This window comes from Vigna unguiculata, chromosome 4, assembly GCF_004118075.2.
Source record: "Vigna unguiculata cultivar IT97K-499-35 chromosome 4, ASM411807v1, whole genome shotgun sequence".
NCBI lineage: Eukaryota > Viridiplantae > Streptophyta > Magnoliopsida > Fabales > Fabaceae > Vigna > Vigna unguiculata.
In genome coordinates, this window is record NC_040282.1 from 2676553 (window position 1) to 2703515 (window position 26963).

The 26963-nt window shown below is 31.3% G+C and overlaps 4 protein-coding genes across 6 annotated transcripts; all 4 read right to left on the bottom strand.

The window, feature by feature from the left end:
- Positions 1–311: 311 nt before the first annotated feature.
- LOC114181360 (peptide deformylase 1B, chloroplastic/mitochondrial) lies at positions 312–5948 on the bottom strand. The gene is made up of 7 exons (XM_028067786.1): positions 5706–5948; positions 5473–5611; positions 4667–4859; positions 3546–3656; positions 2373–2435; positions 860–969; positions 312–771 (listed from the first exon to the last, which is right to left on the bottom strand). Exons 1-6 carry the CDS (start codon positions 5902–5904, stop codon positions 871–873), a joined length of 804 nt encoding a protein of 267 aa, XP_027923587.1. The 5' UTR covers positions 5905–5948; the 3' UTR covers positions 312–771; positions 860–870.
- Positions 5949–8039: 2091 nt separating this feature from the next.
- LOC114182026 (surfeit locus protein 1-like) lies at positions 8040–12729 on the bottom strand (the record flags this gene model as incomplete). The annotated part of the gene is made up of 6 exons (XM_028068768.1): positions 8040–8543; positions 9086–9369; positions 9450–9624; positions 10673–10911; positions 12213–12298; positions 12444–12729. Coding segments are annotated over 6 exons (1140 nt in total), but the record flags the coding sequence as incomplete, so codon positions are not given.
- Positions 12730–13970: 1241 nt separating this feature from the next.
- Positions 13971–16032, bottom strand: LOC114182734 (lipid transfer-like protein VAS). The gene is made up of 3 exons (XM_028069666.1): positions 15389–16032; positions 14567–14590; positions 13971–14341 (listed from the first exon to the last, which is right to left on the bottom strand). Exons 1-3 carry the CDS (start codon positions 15771–15773, stop codon positions 14205–14207), a joined length of 546 nt encoding a protein of 181 aa, XP_027925467.1. The 5' UTR covers positions 15774–16032; the 3' UTR covers positions 13971–14204.
- Positions 16033–17224: 1192 nt separating this feature from the next.
- Positions 17225–23859, bottom strand: LOC114180419 (protein TIFY 6B-like). Of its 3 annotated transcripts, XR_003603690.1 has the most exons (8): positions 23649–23859; positions 20227–20420; positions 19504–19790; positions 19281–19371; positions 18647–18974; positions 18364–18424; positions 17653–17863; positions 17225–17422 (listed from the first exon to the last, which is right to left on the bottom strand). XR_003603690.1 is itself a non-coding variant. In XM_028066740.1 (7 exons), the coding sequence occupies exons 1-7, from the start codon at positions 23719–23721 to the stop codon at positions 17737–17739; spliced, it is 1161 nt and encodes a 386-aa protein (XP_027922541.1). In that variant the 5' UTR covers positions 23722–23859; the 3' UTR covers positions 17461–17736. The 3 variants fall into 3 exon arrangements, 2 of the variants coding, with proteins under 2 accessions (XP_027922541.1, XP_027922542.1); XM_028066740.1 differs by lacking the exon at positions 17225–17422 and having other exon boundaries at positions 17461–17863; XM_028066741.1 differs by lacking the exons at positions 17225–17422; positions 23649–23859 and adding an exon at positions 20554–21377 and having other exon boundaries at positions 17461–17863.
- Positions 23860–26963: the final 3104 nt, after the last annotated feature.

A 26963-nucleotide genomic window follows, 5' to 3' on the forward strand; every position in this document is an offset into this window, starting at 1 on the left:
CAATGTATTAGTTGACAGCTTCAAACTTAACATGTATATACACGCCGTGTCCCGTGTCCTATGTTTTTTCAATTTAACCGTATCTCTGTATCCGTGTCCGTGTCGTATCCGTACCCGGATAACATATCCATTGGTTCATCCACAAGAATGAGAATATGGTAAAAGCAAGGTTATTTATTGAAATCCACTTACTCTGCGCATCCATTCTTCCTAGTATGTAGAATCCAATGCCTAGATATCTGAAAAGTGACCGCAAGACACTTGAAAACATCCAATGCCTAGAAATCAAAATGAGTTAAGAGACGTGAAAGTACACAACTGCACTGAAAATTAAAATGCAAGTATAAAATCCAAAAGCCCCATCAACAAAGGCAGGGATAACCATTCAAACTAGTGAAGCTATGAAACTAAAATTGGCCCTTTTATTACAGACAATTATTGCCTTTGGGATGTTGAGAGAAAACCATATAAAGAAAGGTTTTCTTCCATTCCATGAGCCGTTTTCAGGTGATAAATCCCAAAATAATACATAGTAAAGGCCAACAAAAATATAAAATCAACTCCACAGGTGACCTCAAGAACCATAATTAAAACCAATAAATCAATAGGAAATATCTCTTCGAGACAGTTCTCTCCTTCAGGGCAACATGAACAACTGACTTTGGCATTGTTTATAATAGAGGTGTCATGTAATCAGTGTAACAAACAATTCTAGACAAGGAAGTCCACCCTGAGAAATGTCTTTATGTGTTCAGTGCTATGAATATTGACCTGTAAAATAGGTAAGCCGTTTTCAGTTCAATGTAAACTCTTACATATCTATGCGATTGAGAAAAATAAAATTTATCATAGAAAAGACCTTGAAGATAATCATTTCCCAAAACCAACTGCGGCTTTTCTCTTTTTGCTGTTCTCTATCATTTCAGGGCTTGGGAGTCCAGTCATTCCCTCGTACTTTTTTTCTAGGGCCTGTAATAATTTAACCATAACCGAAACATTTATTAACATTCTTTCTCTAGAATTTAATCCCTTTGAACTCAATATAGACATCATAGATATTTACTTTGTGTGACAGATGAAATAAACCTTTAGAAATGTGATAAATAGTCTTGAATGATTAGTTTGTGTTACTCTTACAAAACAATGAAAGTTTTGAGAATGAAATGCAAATAATAAGAGGAGATTTTGTTTCCTCTAGATAAGATCTTTGTTGCCAATAAACCTCATTATATGTAGATACTATTTCCTGTATATGTACCATTTTTACTAGATATATAGCTAATCCGCAGACCCCTTAAGGATTTGTGAAAGCATCATACCATTGATTACTAGAGTTAACAAATCTAGTTGTTATGTCTCCTATCTTGATCTTCTCTCTAATAAAGTGATAGCCCAATTGAATGTCTTTGGTCCTGTCGTAGAATACAATGTCCAAAACTTTATGGTCATTTATATATTTTCTTCAATCTTGAGTTCCCCAATGACCTGTTTCAACCAAATGAGTTCGCCAGTAGCTACCTCCATCGTCTTATATTCAGCTTTGGCACAGGTTCTTGAAACTAAAATTTTCTTTTTACTCTTCCCGGATATGAGGTTTTTCCTACCATTATACAATACTCGAAGGTGGATCACCATCATTATATTATGCTATCACATAGACTGTCATTTGTTCAAGTTTTTAAACACAATTTCTTTTGGTCAAGTGTGGATTCTGACAGGCTACTTTTACCTCACCCACACCAACCCAACAAATCCAAATATAACCAAATTTTTATTTCAGTACCCAATATCCAACTTCACACATTCAAACCTGTTATTCTCAAAATAGTTTTGCCCAGTTTCAGTTTTCTTGACCAGGCCTACATGCAGCCTTATCTCCGCAAGTAGATATATTATTTTCAAGATTTGAACTTATGACATCCAAGTCAGAAGGTACCTTATACCTTTCACAAGGCTCACTCTCTGACAAGTTTTTCTATCTTTTTTTAAAACAAGTAAATTTGGGCTACAAATAGAAATTAGAATTTTAGTTTTGATTACTAAGGGCTTAGTCAATTCCACCTTATACATCACAAATCATAACTAAAAACCTCATATCATGAAATGAATCGTCTAGCTTATTTATGCAAAGAAATAAATATTTTCTAATAATGTATTATAAAATCAAAGGAAGAACTTGAAAGGGATAATCTGAAAGAAAAAAGATTCTTATTAAGCAGCACATCAGCCTCCATATATAGAAATCTAATCCTAAAGTAATAACTACAGAGAGATCTAAAGAACCTTCTAATAACTTCTAGTAGACCACTTAATATCATTCTACCAGAAGATAAACAAGTGACAGTGACAAAACAGGAAAAGGATTTTCTAACCTGTAATTGCCCGCGAATACTATCAAGAACATCTTCACTCATTCTGTCAAAGAAAAGAATTCCCTGCAGACACCACAACAATATGTAAGCATATGCTCAAAATTACATAAAAGTTTAAAATTACACCAAGTCGTTACATAAATTTAGTTTAAAAAGTTTAACTTTGAACTAATTTTGCAATACAATCAAGTGAATAAATTAATAAAAGATGTTCAAAATCAAGAATTAATAGGAAAAAAATAGTATACATTTAACGTATTGTGATTTGACATGATTTGATGGGCTTCAACATAGTCATCACGACTATATTATGATAAAATATCTTTTGAATTTCTATTTATTTTAGCATATATTGTTTCCTTATTTTAGAGAGATTGATTGTTACAAATAGAGGAGCTGAGAATGTAATTCCTGTGATTGTTATCAATAAAATTGTTTTCTTGTTTCCTTGGATAGTTCAAGTACTTTAGAATTCCTCATATTTTTAGAGAATCTAGCAGGTGTTGTAATAGTTCAACTAACCATGGTAGTAGGGGACTAGCTTTCACTTGGTGGGAGGGTGCTCCTCCTTGCATCTGTTGTGATTATTGTGGAGATAGATCAGGTCTTCCACATTTTACGTTTTGCCAATGGGTTTAATTTGTCCCTCTCCTGTTGTACTTCCCTTTTTTTTTTTATTAATAGTATTAGGGATGTTACATGCGATTAATATAGGTTGTGTTAACTAGTTAGAATTATAACATTTAGAGTGGTGCCATAACAATCTTATCTTGATTTTAAAGAAAAAGAAAGATACAAATCATAAAATATAATGAAACTTGGAGATCACGCTCAAGAGGTGTAAGTGTTTTAATTGTTCTTTTGTACAGTAATGATATGATGAGATATTTCCTGACCACTCTGTCAATCTATAATATTTCATCTCTATCTCTGAGCTGCATTTTCATAGTATCTTTCACTAAATTTTGTCAATAATTAAAAAAACCATTATTATACAACAATTAAAATAAATTCAAATTATATTTTATACATTCAAAGATATTTATTATGAATATAATTATAATATAACCCATGTATTTAAAAATATTTAGTCGTTATGATTTTTAATTATATAAAAACAAGATGCTCTAACTAAAACACTAGTTGCTTTAGTTATCAAAGTTCAAAGCACACCTGTAGATGATCAAATTCATGCTGGAATATTCGTGCAGGAAGGTCAGACAAGTTGACTGAAAATCTAGTTCCATTAACATCACGTGCATCAATCTTCACAGATTCTGGTCGCTAAACCACAATTATGAGACACATAAGTAGGCATAAGAGTAAATACATATGAAACAAACGACAAAATGGCTATATTTCTGCGGTTGAGCACATGTTGAAAGCAACAAAAAAGGGAAAAACAACTTAAACTATATACAAGAAAATTATAACTTTAGGGTATATAGATTCTCTATAAACCAGAAAAATAAAGTGGAGTAAACAACACTGGTAAAAGGAAAATAAAGCTTTGTCCAGCACATCCCCATATAAGTCAACAGATAGAAACAGAGGAACCAGCAGCACACTGTACTAGCCTCTGACCCTGCACTGGCATTGAACCATATGAACAAAGACAACTAGTGCACTAGAGAACACAGGCAACACCAGTACAGATGGGAAGTGCAAGAACAGAAGAGGAATGGTGGAGAATGAGTTTTGTTCGAAGGGATATGCCAAAATTGGGGTTGGAAGAGCCAACCGTGAATTTGGGTTCTATAGGTATTTTGGTCCAGCTTGAAGGATCACATGATCCCTCCATTTATTTGTAAACAATACAATCCTAGATGACTTCACAACATGTTCTACAGCATGATCAGGATCTATCAGGCAATGAAAATTAGAATCACGCAATCAGACAAAATATCATGATTTTATGAAACCCAACTCGGTATTCAGCAAGCACCAAATAGGTGGAAGAAAAGCAATGGATATTCACGCAATTGAAGTATGTATGCTGAAAAGGCTGGTTACATACTTCAATCTTTTAGTCACTACATTCTAACATATAGAACCAAAACACCAATAACAAAGCTTGATTTGAAATATCAGAGAACAGTACCAAGATTTTCTGAGTTTATAGGAGCAAAGATCACAAGTATGAAGAAGAATAGTTTTAAATATATAATAAACACGACAAACTTTTCCAACTGACTAAAATTTAAAAGTTGCTACTCCAGTTCTCCAAAAGCAGGTATAAAAGGAAAGATACAGTCAAAAGAATGATGCAAAAGAAAAGGATTCGTGTTAGGTACCTTTACATCAGCATTAATTCCAGGGAAAGATAGGCAACCCTCGTTGAATAGAGTCAATTTCTTTGAGTATTTGCTAACCCTTGGGTTTACAAGAACAATTTCCTCTCCTTCACCACGCTCACCAACTGGGTTGAACACCATAAGTTGAACATTTATTCCCACTTGAGGTGCTGAGAGACCAATACCATCAGTTCTGTGGGAAGCCAACCAATATTGTTAACAATTAAGCAAATAGAGATATGTTATTTGAATTACAATATTGATTACAATAACATCAAAATGTCAATTAATATAGCTTATTTATATTCAACATAATTTAAAATATATCGCATGCCTTGTTCCAATTCAAACTGCCTTTTCCTACTGTAGGGGTATTTTAGACAAAAGTCCTAAAACAAAATACAGTGTTTGAAACAGCAAACTGCCCTCAAATTTCTATTATGGTTGATATTGCTTACAATAAAGAACACTCTTGTATTGTAAGGAAACATCCATTGAGAAAAACATTGTCAGGGTAAGAGTAAATTTATATTTGTTTTGTCTAGTATTCGAAAACAAAAGTAGCCTATATAATTTGAAAATCAATCTTCACAACCGTGCTTTAAAAAAATACAAGCTTTCCTTCCAAATTAGAGCAAACACTGAAATGCACTAAAACCCGAACATCACACAAATGGCATTATCTCACTGGCAGTCAGAAACAAGAAAATGAACTGAGGTAAGAAGCCTTGCGTTCGAGCTCAAACCCAACTGATGCCACATTTTATTAATAATTCAACTAAAACGAAAAAAAAAAAAAAGCTTACTTGTACATTACATCAAACATTTCGTGGACAAGCTTCTTCAGATTATCATCGAAGGTAACTATGCGTTTATTCTTGGCCCTCAACTTCGGGTCTGGATACTCCACAATTCTCAGAGGTGGCACAAATTCAAAATCACCAGCTTCAAAAAAACATACAGAGAGACCAAGGCTTGAGAAAAAAAAAATTAAAAAAAGAGAGATAGGGTTGAATCAGTGGAGTGAAGTAGAACTTACGAGAAGCAACTTGGTCTTGTGCTGGTGAGAGACTAGGCTTGGTCATGGCGCGTGGAGGAACTGTTCGAGGAGATTTTGCAGAGAGGGTCCGGTTCAGTGAGGAGGAATGGTTGAAGCAGCGGTTGGAAATGGCGGGAAGAGCTGAACCGAGATGAAGAAGAAGAGGGTGGGTTGGGTGGAGACACGTGAGTGAAGCCATGGATGGTCACAAAGTAAAGTGATTCACATTGTTTGATGCTCATTTAGACATGTAGATAATTATACTAAAAATATTTAGTATATTTTTGTTATAAAATATTTAACAATTCTTTTGGAAGAAAATGTTTAATAGTTCTATAGTAATAAAAACTGCAAAAATAAATTCAAAGGAAATATAAAACAATGACTCTTTTTGGATTTTATAGTAACCTAGATCGAAATGTATTTGAATTTTGCTTCTGTTCAAGTGATTTTTTCTTAATGATTTGATTTCATCGTTTCGACATTGAAAATGGAATAATTAATTTTATTAATTAATTATATAATAAATTTTTATAAAGACAAAAATATTCTGAAATTTTTAAATAATTTTTCTTTTATATAAAATAAATATTTTGAAATTTCTAAAACTTTTATTAAAAAAAAAAAAAAATCTCTGACACTTGAAAGATTTTCTAAATTTAAAATGTGAAGACTTAAAAAATTAAATTCTTTAATTTTTGCAAAAAATTTAAGATTTTTACCAACATTAAAATTTAATTATTTTATTATTTAATTTATGTTTTAATTTTTTTTAACATTTTACACGTTTATTGCTATTTTTTTATTTTTCTATTAATTTAAACTTTTTAGATTTTAATTAATTATATTTTAAATTTTAGTAACATTGGTAAATAATTTTTTTTATTTTGTATTAGTGCATATTAGATAAAATATTAAACATTGTACAATATTTTTGGACTTTGTTGTCCTCTAAATAAGTTACATTAATTATTATTAAGTCAATAATCATTCAATATCATGATTTATAATCAACTTTTGTAAAACTGAATACTTATTGTTAACTCGTCCTAGGACATTAATAAGCAATATCCATAAAATTAAAGGTTAAATATGCTGTTGACCCCTTAACTTTTAGTAAATTTTAGAATTAGTCTATTTTAAAATTTTGAATCATTTTAGTCCTTCATCTCTCGAAATATGTAAATGTAGTCCTTTTAATCCAATTTTGTTAGGTTTATTTTATGTTTCGTACGTATTTCAAAATTGTATTTGAATTGTTCATACTGTTTGACACATTTTTGCTTTAATGTTAAGTCAAATACTATTATGAAACGCGTTTGAAATGTCAAATCAACTTAACAAAATTTGATTAAAAGTACTAAAGACACATATTTCGAAAGATGAATGACTAAATTGGTTCAAAGTTTTGAAATGGACTAATTCCAAAATTCATTGAAAGTTAAAGGACCAAAAACATATCTAACCCTAAAATTAACCATGTAATTGAATTTTTATAAAAATAAATAGGTTGTAAAATTATAGTAATGATATAAGGCTTCCTTTGTTAAAGCAAAACTTACAAAATAATCTTAAGAAGAAGTTACATGGTAAAATATTGTGATTTCAAAGTAAATTCATGTAATCCTTGCATTTTAAATGTCCTCCCACCTTCATTTTGATTTCGCATATAAAGTTGAATAATATAATACTTTTGTATTCATTATTAAGTAAAACAAAAACCAAAAGGTACCGAAATATGTCTGTTTCAATTTAAAAAAAGAAAAAAAAAACATTTTTCTTCAGATATACATGTAATGCTACTTTATAAAAACATTCAAGTTACTCTTTGAATAAAAATTTAAGGAGAATATCTTTATATCTTATCTTCTATTATTTGGTACACCCTTATCTTAAATCTGTTCATAAAAGAATATTATTATAGGAAATGTTTTGGTTAATAGAACACTTAAAAGTGGGGAAGAAAACCTGAAATAAGGTGATAACAAAAAAAACTTATAATTGTGCATTTAAATATAAATCCATCGATTAAGCTTAAATTTGTGAATTTTTCTGTAAGTATTCCAAAGGAGTCCGTTTTAAACCTCTTGAAGAATTATCACTCTTGGAATAGAATCCATGAATTTCATTTCATCAAAAATAAAATAAAAATTAATCAATTTTGTTTCTTTATCGTTGTTAGCATTACTAACCGTACATTAATTACATATTTACATGTTTTGTATATTACTTTTTTTAATGTTCATGAATACACCATTCGATTCGTGATTCAACTATCATGATGGTTAGTATTTTCAACTCACAAATATTAATGGGAAGAATTGAACCCAGAACATCTTTCAACCCTCTCATCCAACTTTACCATTAAGCCAATTAGTAGAACATGTGTCTGTGTCGGTAAAATTGTTTTGCACTCTCAACTCCCTAACCTACAATCCAAACATATTCATATGATATCCTCTTACAACTACTTGCTTTTCCAACAACAGAAAAAAAAAAATGACCTTCTAGAAAATGAATATCCGCAACTTCATCCTCAGTGGCACCAAAATTCTTGACATGGTTTTCTTGATAAAAATATCACCTCACTTTCATTTCATCACTGTTTTTGAGGTGAGGATAACTTTCAGGGAGGACTTTACTTGAATGACAAAAGTTGCATGAAAATTGACATTTGAAGAAAAGTTTGGTAAGACAATGCTTCAAGGATATAATGTGTCATCTGTGTGTATATCTCAACTATCACATGCAACAGAAAAATGACTTTGCTATCTCCGCTTACTTTTCTGTTTAAGCCTCTTAAAAGCCATAAATGTAACTGCTGCAGAAAGAGAATACCTGACCCAAATACAAAAGAAAAGTTGTTAGCAAGATTATTTCAACCTCATCATTACAAACAGGATTCAACAGAAACTTGTTTATTTTAATAGATTTTCAATCATATAATATTAATATATTAGCAGTATCATACAAGTAATGTCAATCATATAATTATTAACGCAAAACCTATAACCTTGCCAATCAATTATACACAAGAGTTTAATTTCTGTGAAAGTTTTACACTATTAACCAGTCAATAAAGCTTCAACTCAACAAACTTACTTTGCATAACATCATGACTTATATAGTTCAATGAGAATGTAAGAATCTTTACACCCTTAATGCATACACTATTTACTTTATACAAAAAGTTTACTTTCCAAACATTACCAATATAATTTGGCACTGCCAACCAATAAAAAATAACCATTTACAAGTTTAATTTCTACACATTATCAATATAAAAATTGACTATCAACAACAAAAATAACCATTTATTGATAGGGCCAACACCAGAATTACATTGATATTCAATGAGCATTGGAGAGTAAGTTGCATACCATGTCAATGTGTAGTTAAGGTGGTCCCTAGGCATGACAGAACTTCGAATCAAAGTATTCACATCCTTGGGCAGAGGGTAAGGATTACTTGGATTGACATTTTCATGAATATCTTCAACATAGATGGTATTTTCTGGAAGGCCACAAGTACGAGCAATGGCAGGAACATCAACATAGAACCATTGAGAAGATTTAGGATCATTTGCAGGAACAAATATACTTGGTTTTTCACTTCCTCGAACTACGCCAACAACTTCTATAGGTGTAACAGACGGTACCTGATCCTGTAAGTGGTTCCACATGATAAGTTTGAATCCATGATTTTTCCACATTATATAAGGAAATGACTTAGGAGATAGGCAACCTCAGTGATAACAGGAGGCTTTTTAGACCACAGTCTCCACCAGGATGTAGTTCCATCTGTGTGAGAAGAGGAAGGTGGCGAATCTGCCAAATTTTCATTTTGTGAAGCCTCTAAAAATTTGTCTTTCCAACTGCGTGGAACCCACCCTCTATTGACTAAAATTGGAAAACTCACACTGGAAGAAGAAAAACACAATATAAGAACAGACGAAACTGTGAACAACTAATGCCATTTATTCATTACACCAGTGGCAGGGAAGTATTCAAAACCAGGAATGGATTGCTTATGAACAAGAAAAAAAAAATAGTTGACTTGAAAATATGATGATATTTAACACAGAAGAGATTGGACTTAAAACTTATGAAGTGATGCAGATAAATGGAAGATCTTCTAAGCTCTCAAAAGCTCAACAATGTTTAGCCGGTCACACTAAACACATTGCATCCATGGATAATTATATTGATGAAAAGAGATGTCAATGACATGAAACATCCATAATGGGCCACAATAAGTTAATAATACTTCACCAAAAGTAAATCTTAAAGTTCATACAACACACGGAGATTTTCAATCAAAATAACAAGATATACTCCAAGAGAAAATTATCGTACAGGACATAGTATAAGAAATATCCATTTTCAAACAAGGAATTAGTTCCTCTAAAGCAGAGGGGTGCAATTTTAGAAAATAAAGAACAAATACAGCTATTAATTAGAAAATCTAGTTGAAATTATAACAAAACAAACACATACACACACATAAGCGTATAACAAGCTTATATTAAAGGTCAAGTTTCTAATCAATAGATATAAACTGCAATTTATCTTCTAAAGTGGATCCCTTTACTTAAGGTAGCCAAACACTTTCATTAAGTAGTACTATTGAGTACAATGATCAATACTTTCAACATCAACTAACTGCAATCAGTTTTACAGAAAATTCATCCTTTGGTCAAGTGGTGTTAAAAATGGTACATAATGATGAGGAAAACTTACACTCCATTGTATTTGTAAATGGTTTTACAGAACACATTAATTACTCTAATCAAAGATGCAATAACTTCGACTTTAGTGTTGTAATGTGTAGAGTTTCACACTAACATTTGATGAAACTTTAGCTCTAATACATAATAGTAAGTAACACAGGTACTGCAAGAGATTAAAAGTTTCAAGTGAAGTAATGCATTACGTTCATTGACAAAACCATTAACGTTTATGTTTTACCTGTCAGGACAATTGGGAACTGGCATAAGAGGTGTTATAATGAAGTAGCCATTTTCAGTAAGTCCTGAAATACTTCTTGAACGTGGTCCAACATAGATTGATTTTCTATCATCAAAATATCCTTTGCAAGCAACCTTTCTAAATTCCAGAGAATTTAATTCCTCGTTTGATGAATAAGTACTATTGAATTGTAATGGTTCCATTTGCAACCTCTTCTCTCGATATTCCAACATTTTAATCTATAACATTAAAAACAGAAAGAGTTTTCAATGATCTAATAACTAAACATGAAATTCAAATTAATACAAAATAAACTCAATCCCCCAACTTTTTTATCTTCCAAATATATTCAACAAAAGACACCATCATCCAATGTATTACCCAGTGTAAGCAGAACCGAACCAGTCAGGGTACTGGGCGAATGAGTTAATAGTCAAACTAGTGAATTAATAATCGAACAGCATAGACCAATATAATACATAAGACATAATATATAATTCTACTTGTTATATGCATTGTACATGTGACTGAAAAAAATGAAAATACACAATGGTCTCCTGAGACATCTCAATTCCCATGTTTGTTGTTATGTGCAGATAACTTTGATATTTTTACATTTTTATTATCTTTGACCTCAGCCACTCCAGGCAGCACTTCCAATGTGCTTATTCACCTACTATGTGTAGTTTCACTATATGTAGCATGTATACACTGCTCAATAAATCTAAGTTGAGGCATGTTCCATTAGTTACCAAGTTACTTTTTATTTAGTTTAAAAAAACACACTAACTGTAGCAAAACAGTGCATATACAATTTTTGAAACAAAATTTCTTTTCTTTGCTTAAGCCAGAGCGTCATTTCTGAGTAAATAAACACCTTTGTCCACCTTCAGTTCATGGTACTGCCAGAGCAGCAGAACTTCGTTACATCTTTTTGGTTCAGACAAGGGCAAAATTTCAAATTTACCACTTCTATTGCTTCCTCTAGCACTAAAGCTACTTTTTCTTCTTTTTCATTTTTGTTAGAAACATCTATGACTTGGCCAGTTGATGTATCAAATTTATTGAAGTAAACTGATCACTCATATCAACAGAAATTGGTTAAAAATCTCATAATCATCAATTCACAAATAATTGATACCCATTTTCACATGAGTTCAGAGAAAGTTCACAAAAGTGGTGTGGTACATACGTTAAAAAACTTCAAAATCCACTAAACTGGCAGACTGGAGTCCTTTTACTTGATCCTCATCACAGATTCACAAAACACATTGAGATACCCCATTCACTTACAAACACTTCATCGCAGGATGAGAGGGAAAAAAAAAATCACAATAGAAGTACAATTGATGGCGCTACTTTTCACATCACATAATCTCCTCTTACACCATTCACATAATATTACTCAACTCTATCCCTCCCCTCATCCTACTCCATGCCCCTTCATCAAAATCAATGGTTCAAAATTTCATATGTGAGATTATGAAAACAGAACATCATGTGGAAACAAAAAAAAAATTCAATGACATAATTGACGCACCTTTTCTTCTCTTCTAATAATCTGCCAAGTCCCAAGGCCAAATGCTATAGCCCCAGGTAGAAACAGCAACCATCTAGATGCTTTTCCTTTCATATACCCACAAAAACAAAATTAAAGTATATTAATGACCATAAAAAGATGCTCATTATTTTGAAGAGGGGCTTCGGCATTGCAAAAACCAAGATCGACTCACGTGGAGAATCGATCAAAAGAACAAGAATCAGCACATACTTTGTGATTCGGGAGAAGAGGGAAGTGAAGGGTCAGAATTAGACGCGGCGGAGACGGCGGCGGCGGAGCTGAACGTCCTGAGGGCGAGTAGGTGGTCAGAGGTAGCACCGCCGTACGTGGCGGCGCGGCGGAGATGACTTAACATGATGGCGGCGGATGGCGACGACGCCACTAGCACATGTGATGTGAAGAGAAGAAGCAAAATGAAGCGAAAAAGATCGAAGGGTTTATGGAGATAAAATCTGCTGCGTGTGGAAACACCTTTAGCGTCTGTGGATCTTTTGGTTCATGCACCAGGTTGTTGCATGCTTGCATTATATTTGAAAATAAAAGAAATTTATTAAAAATGATTTAATACTTCTTTTCAAAATTTATTGGTTGTTTTAAGTTTTTCACTAATATTCTCTTATTATTCCTGCAAAGAAAGAATTTTAGTTGTAGTTATGAGGTTAAATTTTTTTCTTGGTAATTATGTTTTTTTTTTTGTTAATCTGTTAATTAAATGTCTTAGTGTCGGATAATACTATTTTCTTATTCCTGATTGTCCAATTTCTAGTTAAAAGTGTTAGAAAATAAAAAGATTAAATTTAATATTTTTGTTCCTGCAAATATAGGTTATAATATTTAGATTACTGAAAAGAAATTTTTATTTTCATAAAGGTGAGTACTTAATTTATTCTCATTACCGAGTTATCTCATAGTTAATTGTTTAAAAGTAAAAATATTATATCTGATAAAAAATATAAATATTTTATTATTTAAGCGTAATACTTATAAATAAAAAATAATAATTACTAAAATTTAATTTTATAAAAAAATTTATTTTTTTAAATATTTTACATCTAAACTTCTCTTTAAATTTATGTTATAATCTATTGATCCTTTTGTAAATAAGTTTAATCAAAATTTTAATGAAAAGCAGAGTAAATATGTTTAACCAAAATTTGTTCTATAATAGATTTTTCTTTACTCTTTTTATTAAGTTGATTTTGGGGAGTTTTGCACGAATAGAAGTTAGAATATTTGGTAGTTTAACATCACAAGGATGTGTTTAAATTATTAATCAGAATTTTCTTTATACATGTTTAATTTTCTTATGAACATAGTGAAAGTGAGAGTTTAAACTTGGACAAACAAACCTTGAGATAAAAGAAATTAGTTAAATTTTGATAATAAAGTAGATAATTAGGAATAAAGTTGATGTGATCACATTTTTTATTTTACTAAGAAATTATGTTATTTATTATAATTGTTTGAATAATGTTGATAATATGTCATGTATTTTAACTATAAAAAGTCATAATATTTCAATGGAGTTATATTTTAACAATGAAAAATGCTGTTTTGCCGGTATACCTGCCCCTATCATCAGTAAAAAATCACAATTTAACACAGATGGTCCAAATAATTAAATAAAATTATAGGTTTTAAATTATGATCATTATTAGAGCAGAAAATTAGAGATAAATATGGAGGATGTGACTATGCACCTTATGTAAATAAGTTAAGAAAAACTCGTGATTTTGATTTTAAAAAAAAAAACTATGTTATAGACTGTTTTCTAAAATGTGTACAGACAAAAGAATAAGAATGAACCTTCTTACAAGTTTGTTTAGTAATGTAAATTGAGTTTGATCAATGATGATGGCACTAAATATACATCTGCCACTGAAAAATTAAACTGAAAAATGTGTTGGTTGCACTATGGAGAGTTCTGGGAACTTGTTCTTTATTCATTGGTATTCATGACATGAAAAAACTCTAGTATGAAGAAAATACTAGTGCACTCAACAATGCAACAAAGCCAGGTACACCAAGAGAAGTGATTTCATATGGAGTAATAGTTTTTGTTGAACTTGTTCTTTCAGCTATGTCTTCATCAGGTACAGAACCTTCACCTACAAGAAGATAATGCAGTGTTAGTTATAAGTACATCGATTTCTTCATGAAAACATTGCTCCTAGACAAAATTTTCCATTAGCAGCATGTTGAGAAACAGATATAGTCCAAAGATTCTTACTCATATAGATGAATTTAGTCTTAATTAAATTGAAAACTGTTATTTCCAATGTTTCATATGTTCATACTAAAAATTCTTCTCCTACAGGTAGGTGATGGTTTACCTTCTGCTGCTGGTGACTCTCCATCTGCAATGAAAAAAAACAAGATGAAGTGAGAACCACTCCCATATCTAATCTGTGCAATTAAATGCAAAAGTTTAATTCTTAATAAGTGTGTTTATGACTAATTAAATCTCACAAAATCAATTTGTAGAACGAAGTTAGAGCGAAGTTAGAGCGAGGGTGTACAAGTGCACTTGATAGGGTAAATTGTTAATTATTTGAAGAGTAAATTGCCTTGATAGGGTCTTAGATACACCAGTATAAAGGTATCTGATAAAATTATAACCTTTTTTTCATGTGCTTATTTATTGAAGAAACTCTCTCTGTTTTTGCAGCAAGACACGATGCAAAATATAACATCTTAATTCATTGAAATATCATGCAATGACTTGCACAATTGCATTTCTCGGTTGAAAAATCAGATATCAAGTGGAAGCATAATTTCAAAAGATTCATGTACCAAGCAAAAGGTATAACAATCAATGAAAAACTTGACGAACAAAAGCTACTCTCCTTTGTTAGAGAAACAAACATCGATCATGAAATGAAAGAAAGAGATAGGCAAACCATCACAAATGAAAGACTAGACAACCTTGACTCAACTTCAATTCCAACAGGCTTTTGCAAGAAGAAAAACAAGGAAAAATGATGTCAAGTGGTACATAGAAAGCACAAAAGACAAGAGAAAAACGGCAACAGACAAATGATTTTAGTTACTATTTTTATCAGGAACGGATTCAGCGACTTTTTCCAAGAGAAAGTCAGTAACTTCTACGTGACTTTTCTTGAGAAAAAGTATCTGAATCCGTTCTCAACTTTTACCTTGAGATCCTCCGTTGCAGCTAGAAAAGTCTGTATCAATGCTGCAAGCTTGAGGGAGCTTCAAGAGGTCATCCTTGGAAACACCAACAGACTGAAGGAGAGAAGGCTTGTTAAGGATATTGCAGATGCATGGTGATTTATTGTCATGCAACTCCTTCAATGGTGCACAACAAGTCTCAGGAGGAGGGTTGGTTTGAGACTTCAAATATGTTTGGCATGGCACCAACTTTTGTATGCATTGTGCATCTTGTAGAAAGCTACCTTGCCCTAGACCAGGTAGGAGCTGGTCAAGGCTAGTTTGACACAGACCAACATGAAGATATGATGAGAAGAACATGATGAAGAATGAGAGGGGGCAAATGTTGTTAGAAGACATTTTCTTCATCAATGACACAGAAAATTCAGGATGAAAACAACACCAACCAAACAAATCTTATTTTTACGTTGATGTTGTTTTCTCTCTATTCCCCCAGTGCATCATCATTCTAGTGTATTCTGGCTATATAAACCAGAGGGAACTTCTATTTTTAAAGGGTTCTTTTTAAGACAAAGCCAAATGGAGCCAACCATTTTTCCTTATTTCTTTTTTGTGTTTTCTGCGTTATACTATTATTTGACACTTTATTTTCTCTTAATGTTGTTGGAATCTGCAAAATTCAAGTGTATATGTTCATTTTTAGGTTTTGTTTGTTATCTAGATTTTTTTGTGCAACAGGTATGCTATATGTTAGGAAAATATTCTGCATAACCTGACTATGAAATCCACATGTTTGTTTATTATGAGATAAATATTAAATTAAAAATATAAAAAATTTAACAACCTTGAGGAAATAAAAAGAAAATTATCAAGCTTTTCCTTTTGTGGAAATAAAGACTGATAAAAGGATGTTATCCATTTAACTCTTCTTCATGTTTTCTTTATGTTTACTATTCTAGAAATGGTAGTTTATTCATTAATGTTTTTGGATTAAATTGCTAACAGACCACTTAATAATTTTTAAAAGGTGCAAATATATTAAGTAAACAAAAAATAGTTAATTGGATTCCTAAACTAAAAATCATCTTAAATGGAATTTTAATCAGTTAAAAATTCTCAACAATTCACCTACCCACTTAACAATTTAACCTTTTTTTTGTCGTTCAAAATTTTGGGAATCATGCATGAATAACAGATAAAAATAGTAGTCAGCGAATGTAATATATATATATATATATATATATATATATATATATATATATATATATATATATATATATATATATATATATATATATATATATATATATATATATATATATATATATATATATATATATATATATATATATTCTCACCAGTTAAAATTCATATAGGTTACACTCTTTCAAAACTTTGGTTGTGATTTGCAAAAGAGCAATAAGTTTCCAAAAGAATCAACTATTTCATATAAAGGGCTTGCCTTTACACCTTTGAAAAGGATAAGCACCATGAAATGTGTGTATATAAAACAAGAAATAAAGGTTTTGAAATTGCCATCACCCATGTGGATTGTACACAAGAACATTTTTGTGAAAAATAATAATATTTTAATGCACTTTTTTTGATCCACTTTTAATCCACTATCTCAATCACCATTAGATCATCTATTTTGATTCTTTTTAGTGATGTGATGTGATGATCGAATGGTGATTGAAATGCTGGGTTAAAAGTGGGTTAAAATATCATTATCCGTTTGTGAAACCCTCTTTGATGCTTTACCATCCATGCAAAAAGTTAGAACATAATCTAAACTACAAAGAACCAACAACTTCAAATGATATGGAATCAAATGCCCTTTATTCTTTCCTCTCTTTTGTGGCACAAATGTATATGTTGGTTTTGAATTAGTGCAATCCCCTGATGTTTGTGTCTCACACTTTATCAACAGTTACTGAAGCATACTTTAATAAAAATAGATTCTCCATAACTCATAAATTTATATCCAAACACAATGGAATCCTCCAGAAATTGTCCAAGGAAATTAAGCAAATTTTCTTGTTGACCATGTAATTCAGCTGAAAATACACTAATCATTGGTCAGTTATCAAGCCAATAGCCATAATGAATCTGAAGATTATTCATTGTAATATGTATAAAAGAAATAATTATACATTGTGATGAAAGTTGAAAAAAATCATATATGAAAGACTTGCAGGAACTTTGTAGTGAAGTAAATTGCTACAAAAAGTAATAACCATGAAAAGCTCAGAAACCAAAAGAAAATAATAAGGACAAAAATGCCTACCAAATTTCTCTATCATCGACCAAAAAAGGTGATCTTACAATTACAGAAGTATATAAATCTAAACTTCCATTCACGTGTGTAGGGCTAGTTGGTGGCTGGTAGAGAACAGGATCCAGAGAAGTTCAAGGAGAAACTAACACTGTCTGATCCAGATGAGCTGCTTTCAGATGATTTCTTGCTCATATAAAAGTATGGTGATGTACTTGTCATCCTGAGTCAATGCAATAACATGCTTCAACATCACAAACTCATTACAAGAGAATTGAAAAATATAGTGCTATTATCAATATTATGTCACATGCTAAAGTGTGTGTGTGTGTGTGTGTGTAATTTTTAACCACAGAAAGTTCAATTGGCACCACCAAAGTTGTCCAGACAAATGGATAATGTCAAGAAGTAGACTCTGAAACCCCACAAAACCGGCTTGTAAGATGAGATTTGCACCCACTAGAGAAACATAGTACCTAAGTTAATTATGTTATTTTACATATTTATTTGTATTTGGGCTTAGCCCGTATTTTGTACACAAGGGACATTAACCCTATACCTAGTTGTCACTATATTCAACAATGTACATGAGTTAAACTCTTTGACTAAATATAGCATAAGAACACATTTAAACTTCTATCTTTTGGTGAATATTTTACACTAGATGCTAATTAGAGTCTAAAGGGGTAGAGAAGAATTGAATTGAGCATCTGCAACAATTACCTTTCCTTTCTCTTCTCCAAAAACCGAGCCAAGGATGCTTTGCGAGCCTGAGGCAAGTATACTGAAAACACAACAAAACTTTGCAGTTCATTACAGTGCCTTACATAAACTGGTGAAAGATACTAGCTACTAAAAGTTGAGGATTACTAGTAATTAAGAATACTTTAACTCTATAGTATTAGGTGAAATGGAATGGAACCACTCAATATTTTGTGGGGTCAAAATGATTTATCTCAAAAATAGAAAGAGGACTAAAAAGTAAAAGAAACTAGGTAGAGTGTACCTGGTTGAGCATTTTCCTTAGATGCAGATCCTCCAGAACCAACAATAATAGGTGACTCCAAATGGTTAGTAGGGGCAATTGAAGGTCCTACTATTGGTCTTATTATTGCAAGCTTATTGTAGCTAGAAGATCCTCCTCCTGGCTGAGAATTGACATGAGAGGTCAATGAGAGAGGGCTTGGGAGGGGTGAGGGAGAATAGGATTGGCTCATAATGAAACCATCATCTTTGGAGGGAATAGAAACTGGTGTCTGCAATTTAGCTGTGGAAACTGCCATTTTCTGAGTTGGAGCAGACCCATTTCCAGCCATTAACATGATATCCATGGCCTAATGGTCATGGAAAGTGAAAATCAGAAAACTAAAACTGCAAATATTGAATACAATGACTATGCCACCTATTGCCTTAAGGTTACTATACTAGTTCAGAAATCCATCAAATGTTGCAATTTCTAATAGAACCTTTTCAATTTTGGTTCCTTAATAGTGGACAATGGTTACAAAAACTGATACGAAGTTTTAACAGAATTAAGGCAACAACAACAAACGAAATTTTGTTGCACTAGGTTAGGTTGGCTACAAAGAAACCAAATCTTCAGGGTTTAGAATAATTAAGACAACTTTAGAGAACTATACCTTCTCGGGAGTTATGTCATTATAAACACATACGGAACCAGCATAGAAAATGGTGAGCTGAGTAGCCATGCCAGAGGATTTGGAACTATTCCTGAAGGAAAAACAACAATTTTCAGAGGTGACATTGTTCATCAGGATCACATCACACTTCCATACATCTTGAGCATGTATCTTCAGTGAAATTGAAAATTACAATTTTTTAGATGTTTTAAACCTGTAATACCTTAAGTCAGTGGATCCAACAATGGAACCTATTGATGGAAGAACAGATAGAGGTGTGCCAGAGGATTTGGATCCAAGAGGTTGTGGTTTTATGACTGAATTGACCATGTTCAATCCGGTTGTAGCAAGATTAGATTGAAGAGCAGGACTCACTTGATTTGATTGGTTGGAAACTGAAAATATTCTTGCCTCCTGAAGGCATGCAGATTGTGCATCAATGCATTGCATTGGATAAACTGTCCTTCCCTGTTTGTTTCTTGCACTATGCTTGCCTATGGACAAATTTCTCTACAAAGTAATAAATAAGCAAAAATTAGCTTCAGAAAAAAAAAATGCAAAAAACAAAGTGAAAAAAAATACCTTTCATAATTATAAGATGGGAGTAGATAGTGCATGCAATCAGTGTAGAGCAATTTTACATTATCATGTCATCCGATCAGATGCCACTATATATGATAACTTTGTGTATTTTTACAATAAGCACCTTAAAAATCATACCAATGACTACTTTTAACTGGTTGCTAGAGTAAAATAAAAGTATTTATACAAAAGGTACATAGAAACTAAACTCATAAGATAGAATAAATGGTGCATGCAGGCACCATAGTTTCAGAATGTTCTACTTTTAGGTGAAATTTCTATGAAATATGAAATTAGGCCTTTTGTTGGTTACTCACAAGAAGTTCAAAGCGTCTTTTAATGAGAAAAAGAAGAAGAAGCAAACCTGAGGCACACCCAAAAATGGTTTCTGGTTAGACTCAAAAGCCTCTTTAGATGGCATGTTCATATATCCAGATGAAGCTAGTGGATCAAGAATAGTCTTTCTGGGCCTGTCTTCCTGATTGGTCTTGAAGGACAGGAACTGAGGAAGAACCGAAACCTTGTTTGGGAATGACCACTGCATTCCTGAACTCCTCACTGCAGAAAATTAGGACAAAAATGGTATATGTAACACTAGATCAAGCTCATGAGAAATGAATGAAACAATGCAAAAGAAAATCCATCTGTGAAAAAAGATGATAAGAAAACACATTCATAGAATCATAGATACCTCAAAGTTAAAGAAGCTCAGCTCTTTGATTGAGATGTGTAAATACAGGTAAAAAGTATAACCTAAAAGAAAAGATTAACTGTTTTCCAAATCCAAACTATATGAAACAGGAGAATGATAATGATCTTCAAGGTGCTTTAAACTAGTGAGAAAAATACTCTCATCATGCTCACTAGAACCTGAGCAAAACAGATATTATCTACAGGAAAAACTCTCAGCCTCTGGCAAACTAATATCAAACAAATGAGAATATATCCCCACACCACAGACTATTTTTCAACGGTTTTCCCCCACAGAAAAGATAAATATGTTAGCAAATAATGAAGGTACAACAAAACAACTTGAATGGCTCGGAACAGCTTCAGCAACAGCAATGAAACACTTGAAACAATTACTCTACAATAAAACTATTTCATAGAAGCTCCAAAAGCACTTTAATCATAAGAAGCCAGAGTCCTTGTACTATTATTCACATAATTTAATTATTTCACATGTGAGGGTGTGGCCATCTTAGTTTATAATAAATGTCGGCAGCATCTGAACAGGCACAGTTTAGAAATTCAAATTTGTAAACCATAGAAAAATATAAATATATATTAACTCCTCATGAAGTTTACCATTATTCAATGGTGAACCTTATTAAATGCAATTATTATATCATGCTACAATATTTTATGCTGTCACTCTTAGAATATTTTATGCAAACCTTGTTGCACACAGCTAGTCACTACTACCGTGGAAGATGTTTCTTTATTTCTCAAGGCTATAAAATATTATTTTAGCACCACGCATGCACATGTTAACCTCGGATATATAATATAAATGGCGGTTAATGTATGTTAAAAAAATGTGTACACATGTTTATCCTTTTTAAATGATTTTCATACATCAGAATCCATAATATTAATACTAAAATACACCAGATTGTCTCCATCATTTAAATAATGCATATCATAAGATGAATATGAAAGCAAGAAAAAGAAGTGACACATTCTGCAATAAAATATAGAAGAAAGAGCACCAGAGACAACCAATGACACGTCTCTATTATGTACCAGACATATCTAATAAATCAATAATGTCTGTTTCATGTCCCTCTTACTGTACATCACTTCTCTTCTTTTAAAGGAAAAGAAGTTTTACTGTAAATTACTTATTCTTTGTAAAATGTGAAATAAGAGAATAAAGATTATTTATCATCGGAAATTTAGTGAAATAGTATGTTTTTTTTTTAAAAGACAAAATATCATCATTGATCTCTAAATACTGATCTTAAATGTCTAAAATACAATGAAAAAAAAAACATATATCAGACAGACAAAAATAATAGTGAATTAAAACATCCAACTAGCAAAACAAATTAATAAAAAGTAAGTTTTAAATGCTGAAAATTAATCTCAAAGACTGGTTCTCAGAAAAAAATTATGACAAACACCAAGAATTCCCTACTAGCACTTTCATCATTAGTTTTGTTATTGGTTTTAAAATCTGATTTATTAGAGTTTAATTTTTATGCACTGTAAAAAAAAAAATTACAGTATCAAATAATTAAAAATCACCTTAATGTTATAAGAGTAAATAGTCTATAAATTATACATAAGTAAAAAGGTATTTACACTGTTCTTCCACTACAACTCTAAATTTGTTTATACACAGTAAGTAAGAAACTAAATTCATAAGATAAATATTTTGTTTTTAAGTCAAAACCTTTTTGGTCGTTGAATTCCATACTATTCAACTATACACAAAACTGTTTTTCTCTTCTCTTCATCTCTTAAAACAAGTGTCACCTAAGTTTAGAGCTGTCAAAATGGGTTGGAACCCGCGAGCCAACCCAGCTCACCACGGATTCGGGCTGAGTTGGGTTGAAATTATTTTACAAATTTCAATACAGGTTGATTTTTGACCCAGCTCACCCGGGTTGAACCCGTGGTGAGCCAACCTGCATATAAAAGGGGCACACTAGTGTTTTTTATTAAGTTGGACTTTATATTTCAGTAATGTTAGGTTATTTTTTTAGCCAACACATAAATAATTTGAATTTTTCTTATTTTGGTTTGTACTTGGATTGTATTAAAGTTTATTTAGATTTTAATTAGAATTATAATTTAGTTTTGACTCAAAAAACATCAAAATATTTTTTTTTTAATTAAGTGAACCCGTGAGCCAACCCGTTTAACCCGTCAACCCGTGGTGGGTCGGACCGGTTTCGAATTTTTTTAGCTCGCTAAAAAGTGAGTCTGGTTGGATTGGCTCACTAAATGATCAACCCCGTGGTGGGTCGAGCCGGGTTACCTGTTGTGATCGCTCTACCTAAGTTTGACCCTCTCACAACACAGTGACACCCAAGGAAGATGAAGGCAACTGTATACAACTTGCCATTCCCCACCATTCCCATCTATCAAACATCAACTTTAAAACATAAAATGCCAAATGGGTCCATTACCCCACTTATCAAGATTTTTCTTTAATAGTTGCTCCATGTATGATATATATACTTCACCTAATTAATGTTGTTATGTATTATAATTAGGTTGCAACTTTGAGATAAAATGCCTTCACTCTATAGCTTCATGTTTGAATAGGTTCAATTCCTCTCCCTTATTATTAAAAGGGTACTTAGAATTAGAAGCCTTAAAATTAAAATTCTAATTCTAGGTCTTATCTATTAAGATAAAAAGGCTAAAAGAAAAAAGCAAACCAAGAAAGAACCCCCACCCTATATTTTCTGTGGCACATGGGTTCTAAAGCACTCTTCTTTTCCTCTGTTCCTTCATGTTTTATTCTTTTTTTTTATAAGCAATACAAGCTATTACCTTTTTCTTATTTGTATGAAAATAATCCAGGGGTGTCAAAAATATCCAAAAATGGAAATGAAAAATATTGCCATCCAAAAACTCAAAATTTCCACTTCTTCTTTCCTCCTGCATAACATAACAATCCAAAAAAGAACAACAGTAATAAAATTCTAAATACTTTAAACAAAAAAAAAAAGGCTCTGGCTTTCTAACTTCTAAGCTAATGCAGAACCTTCAAGTTCAAACCAACATGAGAAGTGAAAAGTTTTCTATGTATAGAATTGTGGAAAGTGCTACCTGTGTCTTTTGGCTTGTTAGCAGCATCATCTTTCATGTTTTTGGAACTCAAGCCAAAAAATTCTCTCTCCATTTGACAAAAAATCTGAGACCCTGAAGAATTTTTCTGTGGCTAGTGACCCAAAGAATAGGACTTTGAGAAAAGATTAAAAAACAATTGAAGTTTGTGAATGGATGGACGCTGAGCAGAGACAATGGAAGAAGAAGAAACAGATATAAGAGAGAACAAAAGAGAGAGATATCATTATAAGGACAAAATGAACGTGTGCAAAAACAAAATGCACGTGTACCCGGTTCGAATCGTTGAGTTTGGATCGTTGGATTAAATTAGATTCGGTTTTATGTGATGTTGATCATGATTGGCCGGTCCAACCGGTTAGCGACACTGATGCTCACGTGTGGAACTAAGGATGTAAATGTAATCGAAGTCAAACTAATTAAATAGATAAAAGAAATTACTTATATATTTTATCACTTAATTATTCTTATTTTATAAACTTTATTACCTGAGGTTTTCCTATTATCATATTTTTTAAAAATTTAAATGTCTTATGAATATAATAAAGTGGTGACATGTTCTTAAAAATGACATATTTTTATTGTAATTATTATAATAAATTGTGTAAAGATAATAATATAACCACAAAATAGATAATGATAAAATATCTAATGAAAATTAAAAATTTAGTGGTGAAATATGTGAATAAGATTTAATGGTAAAATTTATAAAATAATAATAATAGTAATAGTTAAGCGATAAAATATGATATTAAAAAAACATTCATAATTTTTACTTTGTTCATTCATTACACCAGTTTATATTTGAGGACATAGATATAAAATCATGAAACATGATAGGATTTAATATTAAGGAAAATAATTTTTTAATACTACATTTTGATAATTTTTTTTTATAATCTTATTTTTTAAGTGGTTTTTTATTTTTTTATTTTCTCATTTTTAATATTCTAAAACTACTTAAAAATACCATCTCATACTGTAAAACAAATTGTCAAAATTTAGTAATCAAAATATCATTGCTCTAATATCTAAAATATATGAAAACAAACACCTCTGGAAAATACCCAAATACCCCTATTTATTTCGCTGACACGTGTCCAATTTAATGGTTTTTTGGTCACTTTAACTCCTTCTGAGTATTGTCCGTGAAGTGCACTGGTATTTTACGAAAAAAAACCCTCTTCAGCAGTCAGGATTATATCTTATTATATAGATATTTAGGTAATTTACGATTTCCCGCCTGATTGAGGGTTAATGGAGGGATTACTGTGCATGAGTTGATTGATGTTGCATGCATTAAACTCTCAGCTCAGATACTTTCAAATTTTGTGTATTTTCAAATATAGATGTGTTGTTTGTTTGTTTCGTTGTTTGCGTTTCTGCTTCTTTTTTCTTCCACTTTCTGAGGTATGTATTGTTGATATCGTTTTACATTTGGAGTTTGGGTTTTGTGAGGTTCGTTTGTTTCTAGTATATTGTTGGGTTTTAGTTTTGTTGTTATTAATATTGAAGATGTTTTGCATTTTTTTTTAAGTCAATACATTTTGTCTAGGTTTTGTTTTTCCCAGGTTCATTAGGAGTTGTCTTCTTCCAGTTTGTTGAGGTATGTATGAGTTTCAGTTCATTGTTTGTTTTTAAGTTCTGTGTTGTGTATTTATTGTAGATTTTTGGTTTTAACTCAGTACCTTTTGTCTACGTTTTGGTTTTCCCAGTTTCATCAGGAGTTGTCTTTTTCCAGTTTGGTGAGGTACGTATGAGTTTATGTCATTATTTTGTGTATGTATTTTCACATTTTCTGACGTTTGTGTTTCGAAAGTTAAGGTTTGGAAATGGTGAGAAAATTTGATATGATCAAAGATATCAATGAGAAGAAAGAAACGTTGAAACTTGTTGTTCGAGTAAAAGACTTGTGGTTTGTTCAAAACCAGGATACCAATCATCATATGGAACTGATTCTTTTGGATCAGAATATGATCAGTCTAAATACGTAATAAATCGAATAATATTTAAATATTATTATAATTATTAGATAATTCTATTTGATTTATACTTTATGTAACCAAAAAACAAAATTAATAATATCACACAACAGCAAAAAAAGGACCCGTGCGTAGACACGGGTCTTATACTAGTTAATTATATGAAATAGCAACTGATGAGTAAAATAAAGAATAAGAAGGACATCTTATTTTTCACGAACAAAAATTAAACCCTTAATAGAAAACAAAAATGTCCACAAAAGATATTTATTCAACTCTTAATTAGAAAATGGTGTTGCAATGGACCAAGGTAAAAAATTAAAGACTTACTTGGTTTTCTTTTTTATCAAATTGGGTATTACTAAATTATAAACTTTGAGATCTCTCACAAGGCTTGATTTATTATTAAAAAAATCACATTTGCTATAATTTTTTTTAAAAGCATAACTCTTATAAAAAGAACAAGTGTGTTTTAATTTTCTTAAAAAATTAAATTTATCTTTTTCAATTTTAAATTTGATTTGTTTAGTCTTGTTATTAGAACTAAAAAACAATTCTCTATTTTAATAACTTTAAGCCAATTTGACACGTGTGCCTCTGGTCCCTTCTTTTGAAAAAAAAAATATAATATATATATTTAGGAGATATTAATTAAGTACTGTCCTTTATTTTCTGACTTTGGACTCACATGTTTGGATATTAATTAACGTTTTATTCATCAAAACTTTTTCTATTATTTTAATGGCTCAACGTTTCACGAGAAAACGTTGGTGGATTCGATTTGTCTGTGGGCAGTGACAGCTAGTACTAATAATATATATAACATTTAATATATAATATGAACAACATTTAAAAAAATAAAAATAAAAGTGTAGATATATTTTTATTGGTCGAGGTTGTTTTTTAACTAATCATGTAAAAACTGGTTTAATCTAATTTTTGTTTCTTTTCTGGGTAATATAGTTTCTTACTTTAATCATCACAACAATCATCTTAAGTCATTATCTGATTATGTTACCATAATGAGAAGACAAAAACAGCTTTTACTGTAGGTTTTGAAATTAAAAATAAACCAATCTGTGTTAATCCGAACAAAAAAAATCATAGTATTAATTTTTGTCTTATTAGGATCTCTTACCAACACGTTAATAATAAATTAATTCAACTAACTTCTACAAATGACATATTTTTCTTCGGCTTTTCTTTAAGAACAAAAAAACATACCTTCTTTCATTATTTATGCGGTGTTCTTTTGAGGGATATATACTGTTAAAATAAATTTGGGAGTACGAATTTCAGTTAATTAAGACGTCCT

Excerpts from the sequence above, each read along its gene's own strand:
- LOC114181360 (XM_028067786.1), bottom strand. The coding sequence starts at position 5,904 with ATGGCTTCACTCACGTGTCTCCACCCAACCCACCCTCTTCTTCTTCAT. Across the intron at positions 5,612-5,705 it reads ACAAGACCAAGTTGCTTCTC|CTGGTGATTTTGAATTTGTG; the intron begins GTAAGTTCTACT and ends GTTTTTTTGAAG. Across the intron at positions 3,657-4,666 it reads GAATTAATGCTGATGTAAAG|CGACCAGAATCTGTGAAGAT; the intron begins GTACCTAACACG and ends ATTGTGGTTTAG.
- LOC114182734 (XM_028069666.1), bottom strand. The coding sequence starts at position 15,773 with ATGAAGAAAATGTCTTCTAACAACATTTGCCCCCTCTCATTCTTCATC. Across the intron at positions 14,591-15,388 it reads CTGCAACGGAGGATCTCAAG|ATGGAGAGTCACCAGCAGCA; the intron begins GTAAAAGTTGAG and ends TTTTCATTGCAG. Across the intron at positions 14,342-14,566 it reads AGAGTCACCAGCAGCAGAAG|GTGAAGGTTCTGTACCTGAT; the intron begins GTAAACCATCAC and ends ATCTTCTTGTAG.
- LOC114180419 (XM_028066740.1), bottom strand. The coding sequence starts at position 23,721 with ATGGAGAGAGAATTTTTTGGCTTGAGTTCCAAAAACATGAAAGATGAT. Across the intron at positions 18,425-18,646 it reads TAAGGAAAATGCTCAACCAG|TATACTTGCCTCAGGCTCGC; the intron begins GTACACTCTACC and ends TTGTGTTTTCAG. Across the intron at positions 17,864-18,363 it reads TTGGAGAAGAGAAAGGAAAG|GATGACAAGTACATCACCAT; the intron begins GTAATTGTTGCA and ends GCATTGACTCAG.